General features: G+C 46.2%; 1 protein-coding gene across 1 annotated transcript in view; it reads right to left on the reverse strand.

The window, feature by feature from the left end:
* LOC147666252 (phosphatidylinositol 3,4,5-trisphosphate 5-phosphatase 2-like) overlaps window positions 1–19,112 on the reverse strand; it is a 420,611-nt gene that overhangs the window by 233,324 nt on the left and 168,175 nt on the right. Inside the window, exons 11-12 of the mRNA XM_086949195.1 lie at window positions 18,156–18,258; window positions 17,301–17,497 (exon numbers count right to left, since the gene is read on the reverse strand). Coding sequence (XP_086805321.1) covers window positions 17,301–17,497; window positions 18,156–18,258 — 300 coding nt within the window. The remainder of the gene's footprint in view (window positions 1–17,300; window positions 17,498–18,155; window positions 18,259–19,112) is intronic.

Raw genomic sequence — 19,112 nt, forward strand, 5'->3', positions numbered from 1 at the left:
GACACTGTGACACTGTGAAAGAACCTTGAGATAAGGACACGCCCCTTTACAATTAACATCATATTTTTCCTAATGTATTCAATTGCTTAAAAAAAAACTCTCCACTTAAGAGGAAGTCATTGGCAAGTGCATGTGCTAGAATGATAGCACTGTGAATTAAATGCTCACTGCTGACATCTGGGGTGTCCTGCAGGTCAAAGGTATAGGTCCTGGGAGGCCTCTAATCCATCTGTCTGAGGCCAATACATTAAGGACCATTAAAGTGAGTGATAGTAACACCCATAATTTTCAACTGTTAGAAATGAAAGAAGTGTGGAATGAAGGGCTTATTAAAACATATTCTTTTATTAAAATGAGTGATAAAGGTCTATAAAAATTCATGTTAGTAGTACTAATAATATTTCTAATACGGTAACTCAAAAAGATGTTGAAAAACCTTATACATTTAAATCATCAAAAAGTGGTTCTTTTCAGCAAGACTTTGCAGAAACTCATTTTTGCAGCAAGATTAGAAAAAATACCCCACCCGGCCCCTTTTTCGAAGCAATGGCTAACCTAGCATTGGGCGTGGGATATGCTGGGCCCCAAGATGGCAACAGAATGTGGGTGCTGCAAACTGGGTCATAATCTGCATTAGTACCTCTCCAGACACCAGGGGTTTGATGAAGTGACAGGATGGTGGGTACTGGTGCAGGAAAGGTATTAGCTTTTAAACTCACGAGGGCTGTAAAAAATCCAACTGCTTTTTAAATAGAGAATGCATAGGTAGTATATATAAACAAAAGTACTCAGGTAACCGTGACAAAGACCATCTCTTGGTCGAAACGTTTGGTGGTGGTAATGGTGATGGTAACTATTCTTTATTAAAAGCTTTTTCAAATCACACGACTTCTGGAGTGCAGTGAATTAATTGATTGAAGATATATATATATATATATATATATATATATATATATATATATATATATATATATATATATATATATATATACTTTTTTTTTTTCGGCCATTTGCGGTTATAAAATGGCCTTTCCTCATGTATGAAAGGCTTCAGGATTTGAAATTTCGGTAATCGCAATTTGTAGTGATTACCCAAGTAGTGAATGCAAATAAAGAATCGCAATTCCATAATGCACATTTAAAAAGCCTTTCCTAAATGCAAACTGTGCATTTAGAAAACGCTATTATCATCCAGTTGATGGTAACCGTGTGCAAATTTTGAAAAATGCACAAAAATGCATTTTTAAAATTCCATGTGGTGCACACATGCCCTTAGGGCATGTGTGCTCTTTACAAGTGCACAAATTAAATTTTGGGGGCGCTTCATGGGGGCTTTTAGCCCCCGGCCACCCTTGGCTTTGCATTTGCTAATTTGCGATTACCAATTAGCTAATGCAGAACCATTAGCACCTATGGGCCTTTCGGCTCAAAGGAACGACTGGAGTCAAGTCAGGAATAACTTTACTTCGGTTCCGAGAACCATAAAAGTTTCACAATAAAAATATTTACAATTCATAAAAAACATCAACAGAGAATGATTTAAAACAGCAATTCCTAATATTTCAGCAAAGATATTTACAATAACAAAGTCAAGCCCGAGCAACCCTATACTAATTTCATTCATAATGATTTCTAATCACAATAGAACCCCTTACACAATTTACTACAGCAATGCAGATATCAAAGGTGGCCAATTTATGCAAGTCATTGAAACCATCATTAAATGAACATGGAAGACGAATGTTCCTTAAAAATGGAAGCTGAATTCAGGTTCTCACCGATGTATATAATGTGCAAAGTAATATAAAGTGCAACGTGCTTTACCTAGAGGAATTATCACACAGGCAAGGCATAAGCTTGTTCTTGAGACTAAACTTCAAGCTCAACTTCTTCTCATTCCCCCCTCACAAAAAGCTAATGAGCTCACTGAACACTTTAACAATACTGTCACCAGTATCCTTGACCAATTGGACCCGCTTAAACCCAAAAACCAAAGAAACACTCCCTCTAACTCTTGGTTTACTACCGAGCTTAATAACAAAAGACGGTCTCTCAGACTGTCGGAAAGAACCTGGAGACACCATCCCTCTCTCTCCCATCTTGCACTCCTCAGACGTGCTAGATCCACATACAAAAAAAACACATCTTCCGCACTCAACTTGATCGTGCCAAAAACAGACCTAGGGAACTCTTCAAAATCATTTGAAACCAAACTTTCCCCACACCTCCAAATCTGATCACCTCCTCAGCCAGATGTGAATAGATTTCCCATTTCTTCTCGGACAAATTAGCTAAAATTGATCAATCCTTCCATCCCACACAGCTCCCCTCCAACTCCCAATGCAAACCTGTCTTCACCGCTAGTTCCTGTGCCACATCCCCTCCACCTGTTGACCCCCTTCTCTCTTCCACCTGCTACCCTATTGCTCCCCAGCGACTCTCCTCACCTACCGACTTCGCAACCCCTCCCAACCACTCCTCACACCATCCCCTACCACATCTCCGGAATCCAACTCCCCTAACTCACAATTAGAGAATAATGCCTTATTGCCCAACTTCCTCCCCATGACTGAGCTAGAAGTCCTTAAAATAATTGGTAATCTTAAAAAGTCCTCCCACACAAAAGACCCCTTACCCTCTAACCTTGTCCCTGCTCTTAAGCACATCATTACCCCATACTGGACCACAATCATCAACACCTCTCTCTCCACTGGCTGTGTCCCACCTCCCTTCAACTTGGACAAATCTCTCCCATAATCAAGAACCCCAATGCTGACCCCAATGACCAAAATAATCTCCGCCCCATCACTAACCTCCCACTTCTCTCAAAAGTCCTTGAAAAATGTGTGCTACTACAACTAGACAAATACATCGAAAACTTCAACCTACTCGACCTCTTTCAATCAGGCTTCAGGAAAGGCTGCAGCACCGAAACAGCAATGCTCAATGTTATGGATGACATCCACCACTCACTTGATAATGGCGAGACTTGTCTTCTTATCCTCCTTGATCTTTCTGCAGCGTTCGATACAGTCAACTATTCAACCCTCCTTAACGTGCGTCGGACCCGTTTCTGCCTTAATGGTACTGCCTAAAAATGGTTTGTCTCCTACCTACAACACCGAACTCAGCAAATCAAAATTCAGAACTGTCTCTCTAACCCCACTCCTGTCTCCCTTGGAGTCCCCCAGGGATCTATTCTCTCTCCCTCCCTCTTTAGCCTCTTCATGGAACCCCTCACCCTCATTCTTAAACAAGCAGGCATCAACTACCACCTCTACGCTGATGACACCCACATCTATTGCAAGATTAAAACTACGGTGATATCCTACACCTGAACAACACCCTCACCAAGATCCAAACCTGGTTCCATTCCAATCATCTCAAACTTACCCCTAAAAATAAAACGAAATACTTCTCTTCTCCCCTAAAAATAACCCTCTCCCCGTTCCATCCTGGATCTCTGACCTTAACACACTCAACTGCTCACTCACCCTGTCCAACTCCGTCAAATCTCTTCGTATTTCTATCGACAACACCCTAACCCTCAAAGTCCACATCAAAATCTCTTCAAAAGGAGCCCTCTTCACTCTCCGTCACCTTAAGAAAATCAAACCATCAACAACGGAATCCCCAAGGTCCACCTTGCTCCAATCAAAGCTGTGCTCAACCTTGCAGCCAGGCTCATCACAGACTGCAAACGTTTTGATCATATATCCCCAGCTCTCAAAGCTCTTAAATGGCTCCCCATTGAAGGCAGAACTGCCTACAAAACTGCCTGCATTACTCATAAAGTCCTCCACCAAAACACTCCGCAGTACCTCTCCAAGAAACTCATTGCAGGCACCACACGAACTCTGAGAAGCACCAACACCCTCCTCCTAATACCACCACTTCATACAAAGAAAGCCACACAATCAGGCTCCTTCCGTGGTAATGCCCCTATCATCAGGAATGCCCTCCCAAAAAACCTGCGCTGTAACCCCTCCTATTCCAGCTTCAAAAAAGACCTCAACATCTACCTCCTCAAATATTATTGGGGATCCTAACCTGTGACCTGCACTCGATCTCCAATCACCATGTTATATTTGTCCAATTATGTGTGAATTTCCTTTTACATCACCTACCTAATTACTTGAAGTGTATAGCTCTTGCACCTGTTTATCTATTTTGATTTGTATATTTTGCATGTTGTTTCATTATCTTTTATCTACTTGTATTCCATGTTTGCTTTATATCATCTTACTCATGTAAAGCACGATGAGACCTCTGGGTCTAGCCAGCGCTATATAAAACTTTTAAAATAAAAAATAAATAAAATAAAGCTTGCCCGCCCATCCTCCTTGACGAAGAAACACAACACAAAGTGCACAGTGCATAGTCGAAACTTAGTTAAGTAAAATCTAATCTGGGAATTGGTAGAAAAAGATAGATAAAGGGGGCAGAAGGGAAATAAAATGCTCCCATCTTGCAGTTAACAACTACACGCATTGCCCCGAGTAAAAAACGCCTCCCTAATAATGGCCTTAGCATTTGGAGGGATTCTTTCAGGGATTTTAAGGAGGTGTCCTAGACCTATCTCTTGAAACTTTTCCCTCACAAAGCTGAGCCAGGGCATCTTTAGAGTATTATGCGTGTTAAGGGGACCCTTAATAACATTACTTAAAAACTCTAGGCCTTCTGAGAGCCAAATCTTGGCCCATAAATACAAAGGGGCACAGCGAATTCGATGTTCTATGAAATCTTGACCCAGTTCAGTATGGCAAAATAAAGTGGGGGCGCGTTTTGGTACCATCAGTAGTTTTTAACTAAATGTATTCTCTACTAGTTGGAGCTGTTGGCTTCTAATGTACCCCCAGACCCCTACCATATACGTGGCAATAGAGACGCATTTACCTCTGTAAAGAGTTAGCTATTCCTTCACCGGTTTGCGCCCCAATTTACAGGCAAACCGAAACAATCCATCCACAGCCCTTCTTGCCTGCCGTGCTCTGGCAGATAAGACTGGTTCCCATTTCATCTGATTATTGAATAAATTACCCAGATACACGAAATTATTGACTTTTTCTATCTCTTTCCCTGGACAATAAAAGTTTGGGTTTTTGTGGTCTTTGGGCCACACACTATTATGTACGATTTGTTAAAATTAACTTTTGGATCAAGAGATGTTATAAAATCATTCAAAGCATCAAGAGACTTCTGCAAACTCAAAGCTGTCCTTGCCGTTAATACTGTATCGTCTGCGTATGAAAGCAGGGTACGGGCTTATCACCAATTTAGGGGAAAACAATCTCCCTTTTTAATTAAAAAGCCTCCAGCACATTTGTATAGATTAAAAAACAGGAACGGGGCTAAAATACATTCTTGGCCGACCCCCTCCGTGGAGACAATGTTGTGTGTTGGAATGGAGTCATAATACGTAATAGCGATTCAATATTTACTGAATCGCTATTATGTAAAATTAAGGAATCGCAAAAATGTTACAGATTCCTTAATACACAGCATTCTGCGATTAACAAATAGGGATTCAGTAAAAATAGCTATTTGGTAATCGCAAAATCCTACTTTCATATATGTGGATCTTAGTTTCCATAGAGAAAGCATTTTTGACTTGCCTAAATCTTTGGTGCCATTTGATAAATCCACAAAATGTTCCCAAACAAATGTCAAGTTAAGTCTTGTGCATGGAAAGCTTCAGGGTGATCTGTCAAGAGGGGACAAAGAAAAAGGGGGAAGGGTCAAAAAAAGTGCATTTCTCATGTTAATTCCCATAAAGATTTTAGACATGACAAGAGCCCAAACCGCTGGACAGAATTACACCACACTTGGCAGAAAGGCAGCTCTTGGTCCAGAAAGAGCCCTTTTTGTTATTTGGTGTAAATCCGTTCAGTAGTTTTTGAAAAATTAAGGGAAATTCAAATTTGGATATAGGGAATTGGATCCACCAAGGATCCGACAGTCCCCGTGCTGGTATGTGATTGGCTGCCAACACTTCAATTGGGAAGTGTTGGCAGCCATCTTGCGACTCAGCATCATGCCGTACAGAAACCTGGTGTAGCGTAACTACTACGTTGCTTTTTTCAAAGGCACAGTTGCCTTTGAAAGAGGCACTGCAGCTTGACCGCCATGTCGCCAGCCAGACTACTTTTAAGTTGTAATCTGGTGAGTGGGCTGCAGTGTCTCTTGGCGGTGCAGGCGGGCAGTGGCATGCCACCTGCACCGCCAAACGCCATAATAGGGCCGCTAGTGTTAAGTTATCTGTACAGGTTAATGTGGAATGCTATTTTGTGAAATATGCAGGGTGCCGTGCTTTCTAATGGAGACAGTTTGCTTGTTCTTACAAATAGGGCAGACTGTCATTGCATGCTGTCAGTGATAAGGACAGACTGCTTTGCTGTTGCATGGTTTATATGTAGTCTCCATTTAAGTTTTCCTTTTTAACTTAGCATGTTTTTGAGACGGTGGTTTGCACATATTTTTTACTAACGCAAGAATGTGCAATGAATACATTTATTTTTGGCAAAGATTGTTGTTCTGTAGTCTGCACTGTTAGTTCCAGGGAGCACTGTTGGTTCCAGGGACACATATACTAGAACACAAGGTCCTTGCTTTATTATGTGCTCAAAGGAGATGACTCTTTCCCTTCGGCCTAAGTAAAGTTGTCATTCTGTATCTCTCCACAGAATGCGATGAGGCTGGTGTTTTTTTTTAAACAGCGTCTGATTTGAATTTAGTGAGAGGTGCTTCACCCCAGAGTTATCATAAATGCTGCAGAGAACTGTGAAGGAGACTTAGTGCAGGAGGCCCCGACATTCATCCTAAGAAAGAAGATAGCTGTACAAGCAGAGATGTGTGCAGGCTTGCACACGGAGACAGAGTGCACTCATGAATGGACTGGGGCTGGCTTCCTGATACACTACACAAGGTATGGGGTTAGATCATTCCAACTGGGTCTGGCAGGAGGGTATTCCCATCATGCTCTCACTCCAATAGGAGTATTATTGATAGATAAGAGTAAGATTAGACACAATTAACATGGTTGTTGAATTGTTTGTGTTTTTCTTCATTCTAATAATGCTTATAACAATGATGTGTTTCATCTGCCTGACTGTCGCAGCTCATGTTTTATTATCAAGGACTAGCCCCCAGATGCATCAAGCCCATATTCTGCGAATTCTAAATTGCGAGAAATACTGAATCGCAATTTAGAATTTGCAGAATGGGATGCATCAAGAAAAGCGAGTTAAAAAAGCGAATCGCAATCGGCCGCAATTGCCGATTGTGATTTTCACCAAATCGCATAAAATTTGCAGAATCGCCCGTTATCCATGTAGAAATTGCGAACTCGCAATTACCGAAATCGCAAAATGCGATCTCGCTAATTGCGAGATCGCAAAAACGGGAAGTCGCATTTTGAGCACAATGATGACATCACAACCAGGAAGTAGGCAGTTCCCTCCCTCATTCAGAACACAGAGCCTGAGAGTGGAAGAAGCACATCCCAGGGCTCCACAACAGACTACCTGCAGCACCACAACAGGACACAGAGAACAACTTAAAAGGTCCCAGGAAGCAGCAGGGAGCAGTGCACCAGGCAGAAAGAGAAAAATAAAATTCTCTGAGCAGGAATTGGAGTACCTCATTGAGGGAGTGTCAAAGGACCATGACAGGCTGTTTGGAAAGGAGTCCCGGAGGGTGCCTGAGGCCGACAAGAGGCGCATTCCCGCAAACGTTAACTCAGTCGGAATGACCCAGCGCTCCATCAATGATCTCAAAAAGATGTGGTACGACCTCAGAGGGCATGCCAAAGAACGCATCGCTGAGAGGCTGGGGGAGCGACTTGCCACTGGAGGAGGAGACCCCACAGTTGCACCCAACACTCCACTCGAAGACCTGGTGGAGGACACCCTCAATCCTGCAGCCTGCGTGGGGGTCACCCGGCTGGACTCCTCCCGACCCACCCAACAATCCCAAGGTAAGTGCCATGCGACTGCAACCCCGTCCCCTAACAATGCCCATGACTCCAGAGCTAGCCATTTGATAACCCCAGTAATGCAGGCTGTGCACCCCTGAAATGCCCTATTGCATTGTGGGACCTGTAGTGTGACCACAATTCCCGGATAGTATCTTCAGATTTCTCTCACACAAGGGTGGGCATATCTCACATGAACCACCTTTCCCACCATACCTGATCTGAGCATGAGCTGGAGAGTACAAAAACAACAAGGTGATGGATGGAATGCTTGAATTAATCTCAGCCACTGGCAAATGCACGAGCCACGTGCCAATCGCGTCATCTCAGTTTGGATCCAGCCGTATGTAAATCAGTCTTGACCCCCCTGCTCCTCATGGGATCAGTCCAGCCCGAACTGCCAGGGCAGGTCCTCCTGAACCGGAAGGTGCCCCTTCCTGCACAAAAACAATTTCCCATGGCGCAGGCATCCTTGCACCATGGTGCACGGGTGCCTGCGCTGGTGCATGGCAGCTGTTTGTGCATCAGCGTAGGGGAGAGCACAGGAATGCTTGCGGTGCCGTGCTGAAGCACTTTCTTGTAGAGCTGCCCCAATATACATATAGATGTGTTTGCACTCCTGCTAACTTTCCTTAAAGACTCGATGGCCACTGCAGCAGCAGCAGACCCTGGAAGCACATCTGGTGATCCAAGGGATCTCACACAGATCCTGGGGTAACTGGCTGGCAGTCCTTGCTGTGATTGTACCATCTGTGCATTTAATGCTTTGAAATCCCAATGCTCATTTTTAAGCCTTCAGTCTACACTATGTTTTTGATTTTCTTGCCTATTGATAGTCATTTTTAAATTCAATCTTAGAGATTCATGCATCCAGCGTCTGTTTCTGCCGCCCTTGCAACTCCTAGAAATGAGTCAGAACCTTCACCACCCTCCCACCCAGGGATACCCGACACTGTACCAAGCAGCTGTATAGCCCTATGTCTGTGGTAAGGGGTGCCTGGCAACAACCGACTCCTGCCTCACAGCAGCTGCTGGAGTTACTGACATGTTACACCGCATGGCATTGATATGGTGGCTTGTGCACATAGGTTCCGGTAAGACTCAACTTGGCTACAGGGCAAAAAATTCACTTCTTTGTAAGGTCTCTTTGGGGTTTATTTACAGGCATGGCAGGTGGCCTGCAATGGCTGCTCCTGCGTTTGAGCCGAGGTTTATCGCCCTTCTGGTTAAAATGCCCCTCCATGCCCAAGAATTGAAAAATAAAATGCTAATACAGTTGGTTTATTACCATTTTATTTTTCAATATGATCCCATCCTGACGCTCGCATCAGGAAGTGGCCGGGACTGCTGCAGAGTGACAGCAGCAGGGAGAAGGGGGGCTGCCTCAGCACTTTTCAAAGTCGCATGTCTTTTTTGCCGGCCGTCTTGCTACGGCTAGGCAGGCATGCACATTTTGAAACTCCTAACCCAGCCGTCTTATGACAGCGGAGTTCGAGTAAGTGCAGGGCTCCAGTGCCCTTGGGAGCGGCGAGTGAGGCCGCTCCTGCCAATCAGGCGCTGCTCTCACAGCTCCAGAGCAGCGCCAGGCTTGGTTAAGGCACTTCTAAAGGTCTTGCACTGCAGGAGAAAAGTGTGCAAAGAGGAGGAGGTAGGACGTGCCAGAGGTACGTGTTTCCCTAAAGGGTATTTTAAAAAAGGAACATTAAATCCCTGCCCCTGTGACAACTTGTCAGACCAGGACACTCTTCATACAATATTTTTTTGTACATATTACAACTCCCTGTGCAGAAAATGTATCCTTCCCTTGCTTAAAGGTTGTAACTTTGAACACGTTAGGCCGGCGCTGGTGTACTTACAAAAGCTAGCGTCACCTATAGTCTGCTTTCGGGTAGCAAGTTTCCTATCAGGAGCAATCAGGTATAGGAATAGGTCACTTATGGGCTGCCCTGTGGACATGGTTCTGAATCATGATATGTAAAAAGCTTTTTTCGGTATGTGCTAGTTTTATTTAATATAAATATTTCATTTTTAAATGTAAATATGAACAATTGTAAGTTGGGGTAATTTTTTCTTATTTATTTATCTACTCCCAGGCCTAATTATGTGATGGTGGGCTGTTTTTAGGTCTCGCTCTCGAGACCTATTGTCGCCGAGTTCGTTCTGAAGGGAGATAGAGCTGTGCACGAGCCGACCAGGGTCTGTGGACGCGCTGACGCAGGCCGGCCGAAGGCAAGCACACGCACACGCAGACACGCACATGTGCACCCACACGTGCACGCACACACACCTCCTGCAACTTTCACACATGTTTATTAATTTCCCCCAAAGTGTCCGCTTTTGTTTTTGTTTCTTTCGCTCCCCACGTGTACTCCCCTTCCTCTCGGTGATCGAGGGGCCCGGCTTGCATAGGAATCCCTCTCTAGGTCCTCACAGGCACTCACCTCGCTCTTGGTGATGCGGTGTCTCGCTAGCTTCACAAAGGCAAAGTTGCCCTTCCCCAGCGTGCTCTCGATGTTGTAGAAGGCCACCCACACCGGGCCGCACTGGGGGTGCCCTGGGTGCTCCGCCATCACCATGCTGGGGCCGGGGAGCAGCGGAGGCGGCACCGGGGTGCGGGAGCCCGGGTGCGGGAGCCCGGGGAAGCGGCGCGAGCAGCTCCGGCTCTGGCGGCAGAGCTCCGCTTCGGCCGGGGGGCGTGGCGTGCTAAGGCCAAAGAGAAAGCGCGTCACCTTTGCGAGGCGCTCGTTCTCTCCAGTGTGGCGCACGCAGGTCGCCCCATGCAGCAAGAATCTCTCATCTGCGCGTCGGTGAGCCCCAGCATAGCGGCCAGCTACTTCCGGTCCGGCTTGGTGACGTACTTCTGGATCTCGAAGCGCTTCTCCTGGCACTTCCGCTGCAGGTTGGAGAAGATGGCGCGGGACCAGGAGCGCTTCCGCTTGTAGGTCTGCGGCATGGTGTCCTTGTGAGCACGGCATAGGAGCTTGTGTGGGGCGGCAGGAGGGAGAGGCGCGTGTTACACCACATGTCTGCATAGGGCCATCATAGAGCAGGACACGCGAGCACACATGCCACGAACACACTTCACACAAGCGCACATCACACGAGAACACATCCCACAGGCACACGTCACACAAGAACACATACCGCCAAGCACCCATCCCACAAAGGACAAACTAGTAAGAGCTTCCATGCAGTGTGGGGTTACGAATATTTGAAGACAGAGGGAGCAGACATTTCTACTGGAGCACTTAACACTTGTCCCGAGCACCCTATTGCTACCCACCCGCTAATGTGTATAACAGAATCAAAAGGATTTCCACTGGAACAAATCTAAATATGGTTTGGTACGTTTTGAACGCATTTCAGCAAATTCTTGTGAAACACGGTTGAACGTGAGCATAGTACAGTCGTCCCAGCTTTCTCCACAAAAGAATGTGTTTAAGACGAAGTCATATACAACTAATCGGTGATGACAAACACACCAAGCCGTTTGAACATAAAGACAAGTGCCTCGAGTTTTGTGTGTGCTTTTAATGCGGCAGCCTTTTTTATCCATGCCCACCCTACTACCTCTAACTTCCTGCTACCACCTCCCATCTCTCCCCCCCAACCCCCTGTGCCAGTGCAGATTGGTTTATAAGACAGCTGTCGGTGCAGGGTTTTTCTTTTCTATGCCAGACCGCGCACTCTAATTGCCCTTTCTATGCCCTTTCCCGGAAGTAAAAACAGGAATTCCCATGCATTGGGAAGGGAGATGCCAGTACCGGCACCTGATGCACGAATCAGCTGATGTCAGCACTGGTAGGTAATGTGCCTGCTATGCCCCTTTCCTCGCTAACTCCAGTGCTCCTAAGTGACAACTTATGTCATTGTCTTTTCATTTAATCGTTTTGATTTTAGTTTCTCGTGCTATATTTTTCATTAGGGTTCATTTGATATGTAATTATACAGCCCAGCAGATTTAATAGAGTAAAATATGTTTTATTATGGTACAAATCGCAGATGCTCGTGGTACACGATAATCTGCGATTTGGACCGCTCGTAATTTGCTGAAGACTCCGCTGGAAATTACAACTGACCAATTTCACAGGTGTGACACGTGCGTTTTTTGGACATTGAACTATATTACCATACCATCATAATGCAACAAGAACGGTACTGAGTAGAAATTATACAATACCAGCTGACCACAATAGACACCATCGACCCGAGCAAACGCAAAACATGGGCCCATTACACTCTGAGAGCGGCCCACTGGCACTGCCACCAGGGAGAGACTCGGGCACCGTTTTGTTCCATGTTCACAAAGATTTGCACTGACTCACATCTGCAGAGGCCTTCTCCATTTCAAGTGGCCCTTGTGCAAAGGCTTGTGAATAATTTTGGTTTTACCTGAGCATCATGAAACTGCTGCAGACCTTTTTAGACGTGCTCCAGTGCCAGTGTGTGACCGTATCGCATGAGGCGCTAGAACTATTGGGTTATTCCCCCAGGCACATTTGTTCCAGAGTAAATATCCGTAAATTAAACACATATATTTACTTTACATCCTTACATCTGTTATTAAAAGTTGTTATTCTGTCGCAGACGTAGGGTATATGTATTTTTTGCTACAAAAAAAAGAAATTTCCCTTCTAGGCTATACTGTCTTGAACAACACAAAAGAGGGAACATAGGCTGGTCTCCCGGTCTAGGGCGGGGGTGACTGATAGAGGAAGAGGCAGGAATGTACCTGGAAACGTGTCCTGAAACTGCTGCTAGGCTGTGCTCCGTGGATGTGAGTTTAGGGGCCCAAGGACGGAGGAGGCCTCTGGGCCGGGCTCTAGCGCTGCGAAGTACTGGCCGGACGAAGACTGCAAGTGGGGGGCGTGAGCCCCGGACTGCCGGCTCGCGCTTATTAAGGAGGTGAGATGCAATTTTATTTATTTATTTATTTTATAACACTTGTAAGGCGCACAGCTACCCACAAAGGGTTTCCCGGCGCCGGACCAGCAAGACACAAAAATACAACTGGAAAGAGAACAGTCAAAGCACTTATTTGTGGAACAACCAAGTTTTTACGCTTTTTCTGAAATTCATATAGCTTTCCTCCTTGCGTATATATGAATGGGCAGTGTGTTCCACAGCGTTGGGCCCAGGTAGGAAAAGGATCTCCCGCCTATTCTGGCCCGTTTAAACCTCGGTACCACAAAGTTCGCAGCTGTGCATGAACGAAGACTGCGATTTGGGAGGTAGGGCTTAGCAAGGTCCTGCAGGTATTTGGGAGCAGTGCCAGCTTTGCCAATGCATGGCAGACCTGGCTTACGATGTTACACATGCATTGGGTCCTTAATAAGAAAAAATGTAACTGAAGTGGGTCTAAAGCACCACAACTACTTCCTATTTTGTAATCGGATGTAAGATTCCACAGCTGTCATTAAGTGTCCCGAGGTCCTGCTTGCTGTCATATTAATCGGATACAGGGGTTCCCTCTTCTGGAGTAGCTGAATGCTAGCCTGTACTGCAAGTCTGTGAAGCGTCACATGTCTCTTGGATGGTAGTTGGCATAGAAATTGTCGGATGTTTGCAGTGGTGACGAGGCTTCCTTTTCAATAATTGGCATGCTGGTGAGATCACTGCACAAGAGAAGGGGTCGGGCACTGTTGATAGCTAAACGTGCCAACGTTGTAAAGAGGCTCGAATAAAACTCGCTATAGAAAAGTATTGGGCTGAAATATTATTTTGGAAAGTCCTAACATAATGTTAAGTATTTGATAATATAAATAACTAATAATTACTACTGTAAATAAACTGTAGTACATCTAAACAATAGTTACTTTAGACCTCAGTATTATAGGGCTGCCCCCTTACACACTGCCCACTCCAAACTGCCCCCTCACACTCTTCCCACTCACACTCTGCCCATTCACACTCTGCCCACTCACACTCTGCCCACTCACACTCTGCCCCCTCACACATTGCTCACTCACACTACTTTAGGGCACACAGCACAATCACACCCCGCACCCGCACACATTGCACCCTCACACACTGCACCCTCACACACTGCCCCCTCACACATTAGCCCCCACTCGTCACCACAACAACATCACTCAGCGCCACCACAGCGTCAATCTGTGCAACCATTCAACAACAACTGGTTCAAATATGTTCTTTCAATGTTTCAAGCTTTATTACAAATGTCACAAAAAAAGTTAATATTTCACTTCTGTTCTTGGATTTTCGTCACCATAAAATACACTGAACATAATCTTCACAAAAGTTATTTACAAAAGTTAAGCTATTGCCATTATAAATTACAATAACTTTATTTAAGTATTAATTATTTAAAAGAAATAAAAACCATTGTTATTTGTAATATCAATACATCTAACTCACGTAAATACAACACATATTGCATTACAAATGCTATAGGTGTCACATTTGCGAAAGGTATAACTATTGACATTGTAAATGACACAGCTATTAATTTCGCTATTTTCAAAACCATCACATAAATAAAAAAATTGTCAGTTACAATACCAATAGCTCAAACTTTCCTAATGCGAGACCTATTGCTGCAAATGCTTGTTTATTTATTTCGTCATTTTCCCTGGTATGGATCCCTGAGGTGTGCTCATTTTTGCATGATCTGTCATATTACTCGATGGCGTGTATTTTACCCTATTGTTCCCTATGGGAGCGGCAGATAATACTTTTCGTGTTAAGTAGGACTTTACAAAGATCATTAATTGTCCTATGATTTATTTTACTTTTTATGTCTGTTTTATGGATCACAAAACGGGGGATCCTAACTGACTTTACATCTATGTATTATATGTTTGTAGCTTGATCAGTCCTGTTTTGTTATTTGTACTTTGATGACTATAATCAGCTGAATAAAGTTCATTTTGACTGATAAGTGTTTGTTTTATTTTTACCCACCGCTCATTTCCCTGCCCCACCACTCCCTATAGATGCCACCACCACTGATGGCCTGCCGTCCACCAGGGGACCCTGGCAGCACCTCTGAAAGCATTAAAAAAATCTAGGCAGCCGCTCAGCAAACTTTTTTTTTCAAAAACAAATCCCCAAAGCAGGAGTTTGTTTTATGAAAAAACAAAATACTAAAAACGTTGACACACTGGACGTTTTCTCCCATGTGTGGGGGTCCTTTTCATTTTTTTCTGTTCAGGACCACCAGACTCCTTGGACTGGCAGAGGAGGAATAGAAAAAGAAGTACATCAGAGTGTCTGCCCTAAATAAGGTGGACGGTCTGAGGAATTATACCTATGTCCCAAGCTCCCTTTGTGCCATCGGTGTAAGGTTTCTGCCCGCAGAGCCAGGACGGGCGCCACCGACAGAAACATGGCAGTCGACCTGACTCTAGAGTGGCCAGGGTCCGCAGCCAGGTTTGTGTCAGAGCACCCTGCCCCTAAAACTCTAAATGACCCTTTTTCCGCAGAGTGACATCTGGCTCAAAAGCAGAGGTCACTTCCTCGGATTTGGTCCCGTCAAAATAGGGGCAGAGGTCTCAGTCATCCACAGGTCTCATGCTTGTCCCTGTGCTTTTCGAGGGGTCCTGCACTCCTGCTGCTGCATACTTATACATTTTAAGACCTGGCGTCTTTAGGCATGATGAGCAGCTGACATGAGTAATTCCACTAGATGGCGCCAGATTCTGGTCTGCCATGTATTCTTTTTCTGTAAAGTTCATATTTGTAAACTTTGAAACCGGGTCTCCTCCTATGAAGGGGTCCGCTTTAATAAGGCGGCCAGGGCTGCGCAAGACCTTTTGACATGGTTGGTGCCGCCCAACATGCTTTCCTTGATGCTGTGGTCATGCTAGTGGTCAGTTTTGAAACCTTAAAATCTTACCACTTTTTAGTCAATAAATATCAATGAAGGTAAGACGTAGGGCCTGATTACGAGTTTGGGGGACAGGGTTACCTCCATCACAAACATATTGGATATCCCATCCGCCATATTACGATTCCATTATCTCCTATGGAACTTATAATACGGCGGACAGGATATCCGTCTCTTTTGTGATGCAGTATCCCATCCGCCAAACTCGTAATCAGGCCCTTATTCTACACTTACCACCTTGTAGTTGATCTCCATGACGTTTGTGACGCAGTATCCCCTCCGCCAAACTCGTAATCAGGCCCTTAGTCTACACTTACCACCTTGTAGTCGATCCCCATCACGTTTGTGACGGAGTACCCCATCCGCCAAACTTGCAATCGGGCCCTCAGTCTACACCTACTGCCTTGTAGTCGATCCCCATCACGTTTGTGATGGAGTATCCCATCCGCCAAACTCGTAATCGGGCCCTTAGTCTACACTTACCACCTTGTAGTCGATCCCCATCACGTTTGTGATGGAGTATCCCATCCGCCAAACTTGCAATCGGGCCCTCAGTCTACACCTACCGCCTTGTAGTCGATCCCCATCACGTTTGTGATGGAGTATCCCATCTGCCAAACTCGTAATCGGGCCCTCAGTCTACACACACCGCCTTGTAGTCGATCACCATCACGTTTGTGACGGAGTACCCCATCGGCCAAACTCGTAATCGAGCCATTAGTCTACACTTACTGCCTTGTAGTCGATCCCCATCACATTTGTGACGGAGTACCCCATCCGCCAAACTCACAATCAGGCCCTTAGTCTACACTTACCGCCTTGTAGTCGATCCCCATCACTTTTGTGAAGGTGTACCGTATCCGCCAAACTCGCAATCAGGCCCTTAGTCTACACTTACCGTCTTGTAGTCGATCCCCATCACTTTTGTGAAGGTGTACCCCATCCGCCAAACTCGCAATCAGGCCCTTAGTCTACACTTACCGCCTTGTAGTCGATCCCCATCACTTTTGTGATGCAGTATCCCATCCGCCAAACTCGTAATCAGGCCCTTAGTCTACACTTACCACCTTGTAGTCGATCCCCATCACTTTTGTGACGGAGTACCCCATCCGCCAAACTTGCAATCGGGCCCTCAGTCTACACCTTCCGCCTTGTAGTCGATCCCCATCACGTTAGTGATGGAGTATCCCATCCACCAAACTCGTAATCGGGCCCTCAGTCAACACTTACCGCCTTGTAGTCGATCCCGATCACGTTTGTGATGGAGTATCCCATCCGCCAAACTCGCAATCAGGCCCTTAGTCTACACTTACCGCCTTGTAGTCGATCCCCATCACGTTTGTAACAGAGTATCCAATCCGACAAACTCGTAATCGGGCCCTCAGTCTACACACACCGCCTTGTAGTTGATCCCCATCACGTTTGTGACAGAGTATCCAATCCGACAAACTTGTAATCGGGCCCTTAGTCTACACTTACCGCCTTGTAGTCGATCCCCATCATGGTTTTCAGCGCAGACCGGAGGAAGTCCACCCACTCGCGGTCCCCTAGTGAGTTCTCTTGGGTTCCGATCACGTATATGTCATGTGGAAGAGTTGCGGTGCTCTCGTCCTTGCCCCACCCAAGCCCTCTTGAGGTCAGCCATGTAGCTACTGACCGAGGAGGAAGGGAGCCCCCTGGGGAGAGAGAAGGGTGTTGGTCAGAGTGCATCTGGTGATGTGGTACCAGGAGAGAAGTGTCTTATAAAAGAGTATCCACCTAGGGCCGAGGAGTAAAGCGAGCTAGTGTAGGATGCATAATGGCAGATAATGCAGCGTAAAGCAGGGCAATTATAGCACTGCACAGTACATGGCGTGCTGTAGTGTAATGCGGTGTAGGGTAGTGCAAAGGGAGTATAGTGAGCTAGAACGTAGTGTGATACCATGCATTGAGGGCACCGAGGAATTTACAGTGCATGGTGCCGGATCAGCCAGTGAAGGGTAGGATAGAGTAGTAGATTATGCTGTGCATTATGGACAGTGTATGGTATCACATGCTGCATAGAGTGAGGTCAAACAGAGAAGTAGGAGGTAATCTGATGACAGCAGTGTATGTTGCAAAGTGTGAGGTTGTGCAGTGCGCAGTAGTGAGGTACGGGGTCCTGGGATGTATGGCAATGGTTGGTATGCGATTGTGCTGTGTGAGGTTGTGCAGTGTAGTGTTAGGTAATGGATTAGCACAGTGCAAAGTTGTAAGCAGTGCAGCGTGCTTAGACTGAGGTCGTACAGTATGCAGTAGGGTAAGACTGCGGTAGCAAGGGGTGGCGTTGGGGGTGAGGGCGCCCTGATACTTTACCCATGTTCCACGTCCCAATGTACACAGAGACGAGGTCCGGCTCGTCCAGAGCGGAGTGTTTGATCTTCATCAGCTGCAGGAGCTGGCAGAAGGCCTCGCGCTTCTGCAGAGGAAATCAAGAAAAATGTGAAGAATAAAATGGTATAAGAGGAAGGGAGGCGGCAAACAGTCATTCAGAGGGGAGACAGAGGAGGGAGAGAGTGTGAGAGAGTGAGACACAGAGAATAAGATAGCAACAGGGAAAGAAGGCAATGGAGGCAGAAGGAAAGAGGAAGGGAAGACAGGGTGAGAAGAAAGAGAGTCAAAGAGAAGACAGAGAGGGAAGGGAGAGACAAAGGAAGGAGAGAGTGTGAGAGTGAGACAGAGAGCGCGCCGATTGTGCCACGAAGCCGCGCCAAAGGTAAGCCCGTCTGCGCCCGTCCGCGCCTGGACCGCGCCCAGCGCCAGGACCCCTGGCCCCCGCAGACACCAGCCCACCCGCAGGACCTACGACGCCACCAAACTCACCGCACTCAACACCGTCCGGATCCCTGGATGCTACCGAGCCACCCCGAGACGCACCCACGGACCCTTCAGCTGCCACTCCTGCAAGTTCTCCTGCATCCGGACCTGCTCTGCACCCGCACCAGCCAAGCCGAGCTCCAGCAGCAACCACCTGAAGTGCATCCTGCTCAACACCCGCTCCGTCCACAGACACGTCGTGGAGCTCTGGAACCTCCTCGACACAACATCACCAGACGTTGCCTTCCTCACGGAAACCTGGATGAACTCCTCCTCAGCACCCGACATCGCCATCACCATCCCAGACGGCTACAAGATCACACGGAGGGACCGCGGCAATCAGACCGGAGGAGGCATCGCCATCATCCACAGGAACACCATCCACATCACGACCAACTCCGACGACACCCTCACAGCCGCCGAACACCTTCATTTCCAGATCCACACCGACCCCAA

This window comes from Lissotriton vulgaris, unplaced genomic scaffold (assembly GCF_964263255.1).
Source record: "Lissotriton vulgaris unplaced genomic scaffold, aLisVul1.2 SCAFFOLD_568, whole genome shotgun sequence".
Lineage (NCBI taxonomy): Eukaryota > Metazoa > Chordata > Amphibia > Caudata > Salamandridae > Lissotriton > Lissotriton vulgaris.